General features: G+C 44.8%; 2 protein-coding genes across 7 annotated transcripts; both read left to right on the forward strand.

The window, feature by feature from the left end:
• The first annotated feature begins 122 nt into the window (after positions 1–122).
• Positions 123–5386, forward strand: eif1axb (eukaryotic translation initiation factor 1A X-linked b). The gene is given in 7 exon segments (NM_001310878.1): positions 123–253; positions 979–1062; positions 4180–4283; positions 4484–4534; positions 4625–4706; positions 4876–4967; positions 5101–5386. Coding segments are annotated over 7 exon segments (435 nt in total). The 5' UTR covers positions 123–237; the 3' UTR covers positions 5107–5386.
• A 928-nt stretch (positions 5387–6314) lies between these two features.
• On the forward strand, positions 6315–14509 carry LOC105021997 (MAP7 domain-containing protein 2). Of its 6 annotated transcripts, none has more exons than XM_034289436.1 (4): positions 6315–6363; positions 10670–10782; positions 11961–12026; positions 12560–14509. In XM_034289436.1, the coding sequence occupies exons 1-4, from the start codon at positions 6347–6349 to the stop codon at positions 12787–12789; spliced, it is 426 nt and encodes a 141-aa protein (XP_034145327.1). In that variant the 5' UTR covers positions 6315–6346; the 3' UTR covers positions 12790–14509. The 6 variants fall into 6 exon arrangements, 3 of the variants coding, with proteins under 3 accessions (XP_034145327.1, XP_010888384.2, XP_019897590.1); XM_010890082.3 differs by lacking the exon at positions 6315–6363 and adding an exon at positions 11681–11776 and having other exon boundaries at positions 10587–10789; XM_020042031.2 differs by lacking the exon at positions 6315–6363 and adding an exon at positions 11684–11776 and having other exon boundaries at positions 10587–10789.
• The last annotated feature ends 422 nt before the right edge of the window (positions 14510–14931 follow it).

The raw sequence follows: 14931 nt of genomic DNA on the forward strand, positions 1-14931 counted from the left end.
GTTTCACATAGTTATCATCCTTCACAGCAGCAATTTAGTGTGTAAATAAAGCTTTACATTTTGTATTGAATTGCATGCGCATGCGCAAACCGGTGCACCAGCGCTGAATTGGTTTTTCGTACAGTCTGTAAGGAGATATTGGCCTGTTTTTCTTTCTGTTTTTTGTTCATACGGCAGTAAGCGACAACACACCACCACGGGAGTCAGGACAAAAAGAAGGTCTGAGCTGTTAAGAATATGCCCAAGAATAAAGGTAAAGTGTAACGAGTGCCGTCTATTCCTGGAATTCGTGGCTAGCTGTCCCGCCGTCAGACTACACGCAGTGAAAACGTGACAATTGGACGATAGCTTAGCTAGTTAGCTGCTAGCCAGCTAACTTAACTGCTTACCACCTGCTATCTGTATTCCATGTCGAAAAACAACTGTTTATAGAAACGAATTAGAAATCTTATGATTAGAGCAGACATCTTCATGTGTTGTCTTTAAGAAGTTAAATTGTACTTATGAGTGGCAACATATCCCTGAAAAAGTTCACAAACTAGCTACTCTATTGTAGTCGTTTTACTTGCCATTCACGTTGCTGACACCGGCATTTTGATTATTTACCAAGCGTACAATCAACGAACGCATTCACTCTCTAGTCAGTTAACTACTTTGGCCTGAAGAACTTTTAGAACAAATGCTTTCAAACACTGGCTGTGCTAATACATATGTGCGACCTGCTCCTGTAAAACTCTCACATTGCTATACAACATCATTATTACTCCTGTATATGATAATGTATGACAGGAGGGAGGAATAACAAGGCAATGTAGTTAGCTAGCTATTAGGTGATATACTTACAGGACAAATGGAAACTTAAAAACCTTAACCTTACATTACCTTCTCTTGTTCAAGCCGGGGCGAAAGCGTCTGGTAAATGTCTACAATGTAAGCTGTCTGATCTGAAGACCAGTTTTTCTCTCTTGTTCTATCCAGGTAAGGGAGGAAAGAATCGTAGACGTGGAAAGAACGAGAATGAATCAGAGAAGAGAGAGCTGGTGTTCAAAGAGGACGGGCAAGGTGAGTGAAAAATGTGATGCGGTCATAGGGGGTGGGTTAGACTGGGTTTGATGAGGGGGCGAGCGTTTGCGCCCCTGTCACCGTTGGTTCATTTGTTGGTGGGTTATTGCTCTACCTGGAGCAAACTCTGGCACCTACAGTAGTTCTAGGTTAAGCTCCATTTAATTTTGCAGTATAAGGACCGGTCTCTCCCCTTGTGTAGGATACACCTCAATGGCCCCTGTCCGTACTCTGGAAGGTCTGTCCCACTTTCTGTTGTCACCTAGGGAATGCACATAGAAATGACACGTTTTGAAGGTGTAGGCATGCAAACACAGTCAGTATGGCTTTATTCGGAGGGAGCCGTTTAGCCCTGCTCACCTGTGATGTAGAGGGCATGTAGGTATCCCCCTCTCCTGTGATGTCGAGGGCATGTACAGTTGTTCTCAAAAGGTTGCATACCCTTGGAGAATTGGTAATATACGTACCATTTGTAAAGAAAACAGTGAGTGAGCAGGCAAAACTGTAGTGTAATGAAAGATGTTTTTGAAGGTTGTTGAAGGTGCCGTGTGGCCTGGTGTCTCAACTTAGTGGGACATCTTAATGTCACACCAATGGGCCCATTTCCTTCCTGAAAGGACATACACGGTGGGGGCCAAGATAGCCCCATCTGGTGAGACGAACCAGGTGTGAGGATGGACAAATCAACAAAGTAGAAATATGACTTTTGTTGCATTAACCTCCCTGATGTTTGGTCTTTTAATGTCTGTATCATAAAGGCTTGAACTCTCCAATAGGTTTCAATGCTGTACATGTTATGCATAGTTTGTTACTGGTAAATGTTTACTGGATGAAGAATCCTGCAAGACCAAGTGTCTAGCTTTGGATGGTACTAATTTAATATATGTAAATGTGTGAATGCCGGTTTCTTTGTTTTTATTGTTTAAGCCAAGGTGAGGTGATCCAATTATAGATGCAAACGGAGAGTTTGGAATCGATCTGTCTGGGTTGGATGAATAGGGAAGCCTGAATTGGTTTTTTGAGTCTGTCTCCTTGCACACCTCTGTGCTATAGTGTCTTAAATACTTATGGTATATTTAGTAGACTGCTAGACCAGTTGGGGAGGGGGGGAGTTGAACCGTGTTGGTATGTAACAATTTTTTGTATTGTAACATTATTACTTGATTAGAATAAATTGTATTACTTTGGAATGTCGATTACTGCGGCATTCATCTTCATACTCGAGCTCTTAGGGCTGCTAGTAATTTCACGCACACAAATCTAAATGACCAGACATGGTATTATCTGGGTTCTGGATTTTCAAAGCAGTCTGGTTAGGCCCAGGAACTCATGACATTGTCTTGTCATCCCTGATCCATGGGTTTTCGTGACATTCTGTGTAGCCTCAGGAACACACGCCCTTTTTACTGTGTGGTTCGTGTTTAATGACCTACACCTTATGGGTGCTTACGATAACTGATAGAGGCACACACCCGTATATAAATCAAAGTGACCACACTGGTCATCCATGAGTTCCGGGTTGTTACACCGTCCCTTGTTTTCTGGACTTGACTGATGAGGAGCATCGAGGATAACGTAACGTGCGCCGTGAAACACATGATCTTTCAAATGTTTGTCTCGTGCCTAAAGATTAGCTACATTCCAGCATATCATTGTCATTTATGATTGCATATGTTTACGACCAATAGATTCTTATTTGACCAGTTTTGCTACCTGTCCACTCTGTAGCATTTGAAGGGGTTCACTTTATTCCCACCATTCTACAAAACACATCTTTTTTTTTTTATGGGATTCACATTCAACTGTAGGTCATAACAGAATGGCATAATCATAAAACAAAACATGGCAACAAAGATTTTTTTTTATTTGCTGAACCCTGTTCAGAAGTCTGCATACGCTTATTTCTTAATACAGTGTATTGCCCCCTTTAGCATCAATGACAGCGTGCAGTCTTTCCTAATAGTTGTCTATGAGGCCCTGAGTTCTTGCAGGTGGTATAGCTGACCATTTGTCTTTGGTTGTTTTGCCTGAACCGCACGTTTGAGATCTACCCAGAGTGGCTTGATGATGTTGATCCAGAACTTTCACCTTTTTCTGCTGTAACCACTGGAGGGTCAACTTGACCTTGTGCTTAGGGTCATTGTCATGCTGGAAAGTCCAAGAGCGTCCCATTTCGTGCAAAATAATACACATTGTCTGCTAGTATTTTCTGATTACATGCTGCAATCATCTTGCCGTAAGTTTTCACAAGATTCCCAGTGGGGATGGTATTCTGTTCACTATAGGCTTTGTTGACCCCTTTCCAAACATAGCTGTAACCATAAAGCTCCAAATTACAGTGTTGTCGGCCTATTTTAACCAGGCTTTTTTGTGGCATTGGCACAATAAAGGCTTCTTTCGGACAACTCAACCATGCAGCTCATTTTTGTTCAAGTATCGTCGTATTGTGCTCCTTGAAACAACCACATTGTCTTTTTCCAGAGCAGCCTGTATTTCTGGTGAGGTGACCTGTGGGTTTTTGTTTGTATCCCGAACAATTTTTCTGGCAGAAATTTTTCTTGGTCTACCTGACCTTGGCTTGGTACCAAGAGTTCCCTGAATTTTCCACTTCTTAATAAGTGATTGAATATTAAATGGCTTCTTATGATTACTATCCTTAAATTCATTTTTTTTGCATGATCAGTCATATTTTCAAAATCAATGCCAAAATGTCACAATTTCTGCCAGGGTATGCAAACTTATGAGCACAACTGTAGGTGTCACCCCCCCTCCCCTGTGATGCCGAGGGCGCGGAGGTGTCACCCCCCCTCCCCTGTGATGCCGAGGGCGCGGAGGTGTCACCCCTGCTCCTGTGTTGCAGAGCTGTGGTTCCCAACCACAGGTAGCAGTACTTAGCCTATCTGACAACTCATGAGACCATAGGCTCAATTGTAAAATCTACATGAGGGGTACATCAGGAGCGCTCGGTGAAGGGCTAAATTAATTTGGTTTTACTGTAGCTGGTGAAGGTTGGGAATCACTGAGTTGAGGACGCGTATCTCTATTGTGATATTGATGACATGCATCTCTCTCTCTCTCTCTCTCTCTCTCTCTCTCTCCCCCGCCTCCCCCCTGCAGAATATGCCCAGGTGATTAAGATGTTGGGTAATGGGAGGTTGGAAGCCATGTGTTTTGATGGAGTGAAACGGCTCTGCCACATCCGAGGGAAGCTCAGGAAAAAGGTCTCGTACATACTCACACACACACACCATCCAATTTTACTAACATAACTCGTACCCTTTCCTCCCAGAATCCCTTAACTTAGTCCAGTGTTTACCCCCAGCATCATTATAACTGTAAACCTGGTTTTGGAATTGGTGTAAGAAACAGTTCCTCTCTGGCAGGTTTTTATTTTATTTTTCTCGGTTCAATATCATTCCAGGTGTGGATTAACACATCAGATATCATCTTGGTGGGATTGAGAGATTACCAGGTGAGATGACCAGCGCCTTCACAGCTGCTGCTTTTGTTCTGGGTGATTTGTGTGTTTGGTTATGCTTTATGGGAAAATATTTTGTCGCAGGATAACAAAGCTGACGTCATCCTGAAGTACAATGCAGATGAGGCCAGGAGTCTGAAGGCCTATGGAGAGCTGCCAGAACACGGTGAGAACCAGCAAGACTAGTGGGACCTGTAAAGTGGCCACTCCAGTTTCAGGATTGAGACATTGATGTGCTTCATACCCCCCCATTGATGGCTTTGCAGATCTGAAACGGGCATGTTTTGTTTGAACTTTGATATCTGACTGACTCCTTGGGTCTCTCCCACTCTCAGCCAAAATCAACGAGACGGACACCTTCGGTCCTGGGGATGATGAAGACATCCAGTTCGACGACATTGGCGATGATGACGAGGACATTGATGATGTGAGTGTCCAGTCAGTGGCTTGTGGTGACTTTCTGGGTGTTGGATCCGTTTCGGTCCGAGGAGGCCTGGTGACGTGGAGACAAATGGGTTTCAATGATTATTTTTTATTTTTTCCCTCTTGTCTTTTTTCAGATCTAAGGGCTCTCTCTTGTACCTGACGGGATGTTTCCCCTCCGCTCCCAACATCAAGACGTCCAAACAGGACGTCCACGTTCTCCAGCAGAAACCCTGAATTCACACACACACACACATACATACACACGCATTACATTTCAAGGAGGTTACCTCTTCCTGATACCATGACTGCAGCTACTCACGATCTCATGTTATCTTTTTAATGTGTTGATTGATTTCACTCCGAGTGGAATTTAGTTATACGTACAGAATCTCTGGATTCGCAATAAAAAGATAAACCATTTTATGTTTGGTGTTGCGGTCTGTATCATTGCTGCTGATAGTCGACGCCGCTCTTAATTTTAGACAGGACAAAGATGTTTATTAATTACGAAACACAAATAGCCCCTGATGTTGTCTGTTTGTTTTTGTTTTTTGTCCCCTTTTGGTTTTACGCGTTAGGCTGTTTTTTGGTTTTTGTGTTTTGCCGGACTACTGGAGGGCTGTGTCGCAAAGCAACGCTCCGTTTCTTCTGGGAAACGAAGACATTCATTTCCTGCTCTCTTACACTAATTGGTCACCCTATACATTTTTCCATGCCTATTTTTAGTTTATATTTCTAGTAAAATATGTAAGTATTTTTAGGGTATTCCCCATTTTATGACATGCCCCGCCTTCTAAGCTGTGGCCTCGTTCTATCAGAGCGAACCGCTAGTATGGTGTGCCAGTCTGTGGCTGCTCCAGCCAATTCCTCCGTCTTTACTGTTGAGGAGTTGTCTATAGCACATACAGAATAATACCAGGCTAGCTAAATATGACTAAGTTGTCTGTCTTTAACACTTCAGCCAGTTATCTGTTACTCTGAGCTACGATGTACTGTGATGGCTGAAGATAGATTTCCAATAAAGAAATTAATTCCATGGACTTGACATGATCATTTTGGTATCGGATATCCCACAATGCTGCCTCGTAGAAGGCGTGGAACCTGTGCTTATACGTAAGAAGCACTAGGTGGCGCCACTGAGCCATTGAATTGTAGTGTTGTAGGCTGTTAACATTATAACAGAGGCCTTGTGTCCTAAAAGTGATGTTGTTCCAATTGTGGTATTAGAATGTAAAGTTCTTCATTGTGGTTGGTGTGCTATTCACATGCTACCAAGCGAAACAAAGTCCAGCCATAGGCCTAGTGGGTTTGCCAAGACACCCAAAATACTAGCTGTGGTCGAGCTACTCCACGCCCATTTTGGTTCGTTTATTCCTGTGGATGAGTCTGGATCATGGGTACGTCATAGATTGCGAAAATGAAATAAACTTTCTGATTTCTCTCAGAAATCAATGGGTAAGAGAAAATCCAGAATATGTGGATAAGCCAACGTTGAGGAAATCTCCAGGCCTAGAAATTTGATAACATTTGTTACAGGATCCAGTCACTGTTGACTTTGGTTTTGTACGAAAACCCTTACATTGACGTCAACTTAACTGAAATACGTCGGGAACGTAGTGCAGCACAAGATACTAGTAAGAGTCGCCAAGCAATTTATGTGTGGGAGATCTGTGATCTTCTTTCCTCACGTAGCCCTAAGATATTTATTTCGTATTTTCGTATTTCTTCCCTTGTCATTTTCTAAGGACGGCATGCGACGTGTTTTAGCTCAATTATACCGGATTTGACATGAACCATCAATCAGTGCCGCGGTTCTGGTTGGAGTATCTCCACGAGGCCCATTGGTCTCAGCTCACTGCGCTGCAGTGTATCGTCGAGGGACTTGTGTGCGGATTCCATGACCCTTATTAGCCTAAATAAAATTTGAGAGGGGTGACAGTTATGATTGTTCCCACTGTGGAGTAAAGAACAGAAGGCCAAAATATGAAAGAAAGCGATGATTTCATTTTAGAAATTGCATTTGAATTAATTCCAACCCAGCAATTAACTTCGATCGGGAGTTACTGTATATCGCTGTCTAATCCCCCTCTACATTTGCAGCGTGATGGTCCAACCACTGTTGTGGACCACAATAACCTGCCTGAGTAATCTAGGCCATACATACAAAAGTTCATTTCTGGGGCCACCGTTAGGCCCTGTCTGTGATTAGTGCAGACAACAGGTGCGGTAACCATGGGTCATTAGGGGGAGGGGGGGCACAGCAACACAATTGTTATAATTAATTATCTATGAATATAGCATCTTCCTAAATTGCATATCATTTGTGTTAGGATTTAATTTCATGTTCATTGGTCCCTGCCTTGCTGCTTCAGACTGCGTTCTGCCGATTCGAGTTTACAGTAGTAGCTCATAGGCTAAGCGTGAATGTGGGGCTAGCCCCTCTCTCACAATGCAATGTACATTGTATGTGTGAAAATATTAATACACATGCTCAGAATGTTAGTGTGATCAATGTAGATCACACAAATTTGATGCCAAGTGGGGCTGACAGCTGGTAGCACCACTACAGCGTCATTTTGTATTTCAGACCTGATTGGCTGTCGGTCTGTCTGGCACCAACATTAGTTGGTAAGAAGAGCGAGGAGGGTAGATTGTCTTAGCTAGCTTGTTAGCTTCACAAGCGCCAGATAACTTGAGAAAATGAATAAAGTGGATTTCATACTCCAGCATGGGTTTGAAACTCTTAATTTGGAGGAGAAACTTGAAGTAAAGCGACTTGGTGCCCATCAGCCACAGGATATTGTCATCACTCAAACTGCTGGTAAACCACGAGTTTAACGTGGAGTGGTTTTTGAAGAAAAAGTGGCTAACGGTTAGCATACAATGTTTTCCATGTCTGCTATTTGGTGGAGATGGTATTTGGTCGAGGAGAGGTTACAAACGTTTGAAACATCTTTCTGAGACTATGACGCTCAGCTCATCTTCAAAGGGACATCCAGCACTGTACAAAATGAACTGTCAGACTGTATGTATGAAGTGTACAGGGAGAATATAGCCAAGCAAGTGGACGACACATAATTTGTTGCCATACAGGCAGATGAGACTGATGTCTCCTGTAAATCACAAATGGTGGTTGTGTTGCGATACATGTTGCCTGACAATACAGTGACAGAGAGGTTTTTGGAGTTTGTGAAAGTCAAAGATAAAACTGGGCTCGGCCTCTCTAATAGCATCAAGGATATGCGGGAACTACTGAAGTTTGGACCAAAGCTGATCGCTCAGACATGATGGTGCGGATGTAATGAGTGGAAACGTCCGAGGGGTACAGACACTAATGAAAGAGACATACCCACATGCCCAGTTTGTTCACTGCTATGCTCACCAGCTGAACCTGACCTTGCAGCAACTTTGTTCAGCAAGGATGAGCATCCTGAAGGTGTTTTTTACAGATTTAACTGCTTTTGCCGCCTTTTGGTGCTCCAAAATGTGTTGCGGCACTTGCTGAGGCAACACAGAGATGCATTCCAAGGCCACCCGCTGTACAATGGAACTTTAAAAGTAGAACTGTCAATGCAGTTTGGGAAAACTGAGCTGCGCTGCTCCTGTGTATGGAGGACATACGCACACAACCAGGATGGGATGAGGCCACCATAAGGGAGGCATACGGCCTGTCAAAAAAACTCAGGGACCGAGCCTTTCGGCAGCTGCTAGAATTTTTTTTCTTCCTTATGCCAGAAGTTGATATTTTATACAAACGGAGCATCGATGCATCTGGGATTAGCAGTGCGCTCACCCGTTTCAAGGAGAATGTCCAGAACATGCGGAAGCAAACTGATGAATGGGCTGCCACCGTTCACGATGGAACAGACGAGCCAGGCCGACAAGTAACCAACACAGCGCTGGTGATGAAGGAGGCATGTGACACAGTCATCTCCCAGGTGGAGCAGAGGTTTTCACAAAGTGACCACCTGATCGCTGCCAAGCTGGTTGACAGCTCGCTCTTCCCACAATTTGACCTGTCATTCCCTACATCTGAGTTTGACTGTGCGGTGAAACTACAGCCTCTAGGAAATGAGGAAAAGTTGAAGTCTGAGCTGACCACTCTGTACCGCCACACTGAGCTTCACACTGGTAAGACGGCCCTGTCTCTGTTAACATCCATCCATGAGAACAACCTAGAGGAGGCTTTTGCTGAGACCGTCACTCTGCTGAAAATGATCATAACAACACCTATGACGACATCCGAGTCAGAGAGGAACTTTTCCACCTTCAAGAGGGTAAAAACCTTCACTCGCAATACCATGGGACAGCCGCGACATGGCATTGGCCATGTTGTCCATCGAAAGCCAGCTGATTCAGCAGCTACATGACTTCATTCCCAAAGTCATCGAAAAGTTTGCCCAGAGGAAGAACCGCCGTGCCACCTTTCTCTTCAAGTGAGCCCTCAGCCTTGGTGAGTGAAAGCATATTTTATCATCCTGCCTTTGTGGTGCTGGTCTGTGCATTGGTCATATTTTTGTGCTGGATCGATTGATATAGATGGTGACGAGTGTCAGTGTGTCCATGCTTATCTATTAAGGTTGTAGAATATCCATAGAATGGATCTGTATCCCTTAAAAGTTGTCTTTCTTCTTCGTTATGGCCTTCAGTGGTGTTGAGCTCATTGCTGTTCGCGAGTAGCCCTGTAGGCACATGGGTTCTGAGCTTGTTTGCATTCCAAATTTAGGTTTGTAAATGTGACAGTGGTCATTTTACATGTCTGTGAGAGAGAAAGAGTGCAATTACACAAGGTCTCTCTCTCTCTCTCTCCAGCATGTGTACTACAACACCTGATAGAAGCAAGCCGCTGTGTCGTTAAAAGTGCTTTGTGGAGCCACACTGTTTGTTGATGTGTTAAATAAACACATCAGTAGCAAGAGGGAGTTTTGTAGCTTTACTGGTATGGATCCTATATTTTGAAATGATGTGTGCCCCACCCATTTGTTTACATATAACAACGCCACTGGCGGTAACAGCCTCTCCGGGCATAACCATGCATTTAGCTGCCGTAGCCTTCAGCCTGCACCGCGGGCCTGAAGCCTGTGCGCCCTTGTTTTTTTTTTTTTTATTGTTCTCGGTAGGTCTCGAGCCTTCACCGTCAGCTGTAGGAGAATTATTCTACAACATCTTATTCACAGATTGGGCTGCTGAGTCTCTCACAGCTTGTCCATGTTAATTGCTTCCACAGCTCTATTTTTAGTTTATGCAAGCATCTCGTTTGGTGTATCTCAGTTGGGGGGGGGTGTTATAAAGATCACTGACAGAAAATGCATGTTTATTCACTGTACACAATGATGTAATGCAGGGTCCTGGGGGATGTGTCGGGCACGTGATCATACATGTCTTAAAGCATGAAGATATGTCTCAAATTATGGAAGAAACAAATCCAATTAAAAATGGAGAAAAAAATCTAATTAAAAATGGAAAGGAGGAATTTATCAGATGAATGGACATTCATTCCCACAAAGCGTGTCAAATACACTTGCTAGTCCTGTTGGTCTCTCTCCATCTTTCTCCCTCCCCCCATCTCTCTCTCCCTCCCCCCATCTCTCTCTCCCTCCCCCCATCTCTCTCCATCTCTCTCCCTCCCTCCATCTCTCTCTCCCTCTGACATCACTCCACTCTCTAACTGTTTCTGGCATTTCTTTTTCGCTTCTGCCGCAGTCGTAGTCGAGCTGATTTGATTTGTAACTGCTGTTCGAGGCAGCCTGCAGGAGTCAGGAAGCAGCCAGGCTGGGACCAGGATGACCACAGCCGCTCCAGGCAATGTGGACAAGGTGACAGGTGAGCTTATGATAGACTCAGAATTTACGGGCAGCTGTTTTAATTGAACGATACTACTACTACGCTTTGCAAATATGGTTAGGTTACTTACCCTCAGTTCAGTTGTTGTTTTTCAGATTTGTATTATTGTTTTTATTATTTAATGAAGAGCAGTGTTTGTAACACAAATCAGGGAGTGTTTTAGCCAGTATTTGGATGTGTTGGTGTGTGTGGCTTACATTATCTTACGTGAAGAACAACTGCATTTAACAGTATCTGTGGTGATGCCCATGGGGCACATCTGACTGCATCTATTTACATACATTTACATTGTTTATGATCGCAACAAAAAATTTAAAATACTGTGAATGTAAGTAAAAAATGACTTTAGTGTGTGTGTGAGTGTGTGCGAAGTGAGTGTGTGTGTGAGTGTGTGCGAAGTGAGTGTGTGTGTGAGTGTGTGTGTGGCTCTGTTGTTGTTGATGTCTTATGACGGTCCGTTGGGCACACACAAACCACACACACACACACCACACACACACAAACCACACACACACAAACCACACACACACAAACCACACACAGCACCCTGACCCCCTGCTACAGCAGGTTTGCATAGTTGTTTGCCTGTCTGTTTGACCCTTGACATGGATTGATGACACGCAGTCAGGCGTCATACGGGAGATTTGAGGTCAGCTGGGAATCAGACGTAGAAATTGATTTGTGCGGAATTGTACCCATTTGGGCCGAGTTTCGCAGGACACAGGTTAAGCCCAGTCCTGAGCTACAAAAGGACAGGCTTAATCTGTGTCCGTGAAACCGTCCCTTTTGTCTGACAGCGGGAGCCCACCGAGCTAAAGTCTGGGGATTGGTTCTGGCCGCTTTAAATCAAATGCTAGACTCCTAAATCAGCAGGCATGACGTCGCCAACCTCCACCAGGACACGATCTCTCACCAACGGGCACTTGTCTCCTTTGCGCCGGTCGTCCACCGACAACAGCCCTGCAGGTGTATACATTTAATCAGTGTCCATGACATCTCTGTGTGCGCATTCTGCGTACTGTGGGCAAAGCAGCCGTACGCACGCTCTCGTAGTAATGTCAAACACGTGGAATTACCATGTGTTCCCTGACTCTCTCATGTTCTTTCTCTCTCTCTCTCTCTCTCTCTCTCTCTCTCTGTTACATGTAAGGGTCACCCCGGATGGAGAGAGTGCAGCTGGTCAGAGGAAGGAGAGAGGAGAGAGAGAAGAGTCAGGGTATTAGAGCATCCAACTGGAGGGCTACGTCATCTGTCACTGTGACACACACTCCTACACACACAATACACACAGGGTCGTAGCTAACGTGGGGAAAGCGTGGTCCTGATTCGCTGGGCCCGTGCCTTGGGGGCACCCAGTGATGGTAATAATATATACAGTGGATATAAAAAGTCTACACACCCCTGTTAAAATGCCAGGTTTTTGTAAAGGAATGAGACAAAGATAAATCATGTTAGAACGTTTTCCACTTTTAATGTAGACTTTTTATATCCACTGTACATTCGTCTGTATGTGTGGGGGCATATCGTTTTTCTGGGGGCCCAGGATTCCTGGCAACAGCCCTGCTTACACATGCATGCTGATAGTATTCAGTCTAAAGACTTCAAGCCTACATAAGTCACATGGCAAAGCAACTGGCGAGGTACTGCTCTGTGTTGGCCGTTTGTATAAGTCCAGATATCTGTGTCCTGAATGATTGGAACTTTTATTCTAACTTATGGGTTGAAGAGGTTTTTTAAATGCGTGATTAGACCTGGAGAAGTTCCTGCGTAATAAGGACCGGCGCTTGAGGCAGCAACTGGAGCGCAGTGCAGACGAACGATGGAGGAGGATGGAGGAGCAGAAAAAAAGGGAGGAGGAGAGGAGGGCAGCAGTGGAGGACAGGAGACGACAGCAGGAAGATGAGGAGAAGGTCAGAGGTCAAAAACTACCATCCCCTCTCTCTCTCTCTCTATACCCTTCTAAATGTAACCCCATTTAAGAACGCTCACACACTCATCTCCCTCAATTTCTCCCTTTCTGTTTTTCGGACTTGGCGATTCCCCAAAAGACCACTGACCGTCCTTATATGAGCGACTGACCTCCGGTAGGGGATTGTACACGGGGCTGTAGCCGTCAGTAGGCATCTCGTGCACCTGGATCCTAGTGTTTGGGAGGGGTGGCCATTTTGTGCCGAGTCTGAAACCCTGGTTCACCAGTTTTTACAGTGTCCCAGATTATCTGGGCTGGTTGAGGTGGCAACCAGCTGGTTCTCTATTCTGGGACCGTATACCAATTAGGGAACGCATGAGTTTAGGCAGTCAAAGCATCCATTTGGGGAGCCAGACAGACGCGTTAGGAGACACTGCATACTGAGGCAGGGGTCTGTGGACGCGATGGGTTTGCTGGAGGAGAGCGAGGCTGATGGCTGAATGTGCCTGTTACCGACTGGTGGGAAGCCTTTTGATCAGGATATTGGGCTTTCAGGGGATGTTGAGGAAAGAGATTTGGAGTTGTTTACATTTTTTATTTTTTATCCATGTTTTCATTTGAATTAGTGTTAACTGAAGTGTGGAGTCTCCTAGTCAATAAAGATATTTAAAGCTAAAAAATCTCACCTACTTACTTCCATCTCTGCTCTTTCCATCGGTCCTGTTGTATTTGCTCGGTTCGTTGAAATGTTCTTTGAAAAGCAGGCTGTTGGTGAATATCTCAGTTTGCGATTCGAAATGTAACATTGGACTCATTGTGAGCCTGGACTGGGCTGGTGTGTGGAGGGTTAACCATCGAACAACCGTCGGTCACCGTCTCTGGGGTCTTAACCCTAGGAACTACTCATTCTGCTGGTTTTGTGTCTATTGATCTATTGATCGTCAGCCGACAAACCCCTCCTTTTTATGGTAATGAGTGAACGATTGGGCGACCTCAGGGAGTGCATCATGACATCATCGCTGACTTATCAGGTGTCATTTCCTGGAATCAGACTGTGCACAGTGTGGGTTTTAGCATACACACACATATACACACACACACACACACACACACTCATAGTAAAGTGTAGTCTGTTCCGTACATATTTATATGAAGGCCAGGGAGTTCCAATGAGTGGTAGACTTATCTCATAGCGGCTCCTTGTGGTGGGCCAGGAACCTGCAAGTTGACTGAGGTTGACAGTCCAACAGGTTTTCCTCCAAAACACGGATGTAGCAGCCCAGCTTGGTGAATCCTGTTTTGAAGGATGCATATGCCCATCTTCTCTCCCATGCCTGCTGGAATGTGCTTCTTTGAGACAAGGTCACAATAACAGATTGGATACCAGAACATTGGGAGAGAACAGGAGTATAATTGGATAAACAAATTTAAATGAACCCGCCAGAAATTGCCTGTAGAACGGATGTTTTTAGATTGCTGCAGTTAACAATTCAAGTGTATATATTGATGAGAATACGTCTGTTTGTTGTGTAGTTGGGGTGTGAGTGTCTTCTGCTGTAGGACTCTGTGGAGGTTCTATTTTCTTTCAGGATCCGTTTTTTTTTGGTTGCCGTAGCGACTTTGTCCGCTATCACCTCAAATGGCTGTTTCACTCTCTCTGTCACTCCCTCTCTGCCTATTTCTTTCTTTCTTTCTTGCTCTCCCTGCTGTATGTAAATCTCAGTCCAGACAGGAAGGAGTTAACCCACCAGTGAAATACAATCTCTGAGCAGATGAAGGCAGGAGGGAGAGAGGAATAAAGGGGGGAGGAGAGGGAGGACTAAGGGGGGGGGAGGAGAGGGAGGACTAAGGGGGGGGAGGAGAGGTGGATAGACAGAGGAATTCTGAGGGATGGATGGGTGGATGGAGAGAGTGAGAGATTGAGGGAAAGAAAAATGGAGGTACGTGGAGGGAGAGAGGCCAATACAAAGGAAGTAGAGCATCTGCCGTGTGACAAAAGCAACCGGTCTCAATGTGTGTGTGCGTGTGCGTGTGCGTGTGTGTGTGTGCGTGCGTGGTGCGTGTGGTGTGCTCCCCCATGACGTGTGTGTCTGTGCATATGCTCGTTAGCTCGGTGGGTGTCCTCCACGGTAGGAGAAGGGGGAGGGGCAAGCAGTGGAGGTTACGTGTTGTCCCCCTGTCTGGATTAGGAATTTTAGAAATTATCCCAGTC

Source organism: Esox lucius, chromosome 21 (assembly GCF_011004845.1).
Source record: "Esox lucius isolate fEsoLuc1 chromosome 21, fEsoLuc1.pri, whole genome shotgun sequence".
NCBI classification, from domain to species: Eukaryota; Metazoa; Chordata; class Actinopteri; order Esociformes; family Esocidae; genus Esox; species Esox lucius.

What these genes read in the sequence shown, in the direction of transcription:
- LOC105021997 (XM_010890082.3), top strand. Translation starts at nt 10,750, where the DNA reads ATGACCACAGCCGCTCCAGGCAATGTGGACAAGGTGACAG. An exon ending in CAATGTGGACAAGGTGACAG is followed by an intron (nt 10,790 to 11,680) that starts GTGAGCTTATGA and finishes CTCCTAAATCAG; the next exon opens with CAGGCATGACGTCGCCAACC. An exon ending in GGAGAGAGAGAAGAGTCAGG is followed by an intron (nt 12,027 to 12,559) that starts GTATTAGAGCAT and finishes ATGCGTGATTAG; the next exon opens with ACCTGGAGAAGTTCCTGCGT.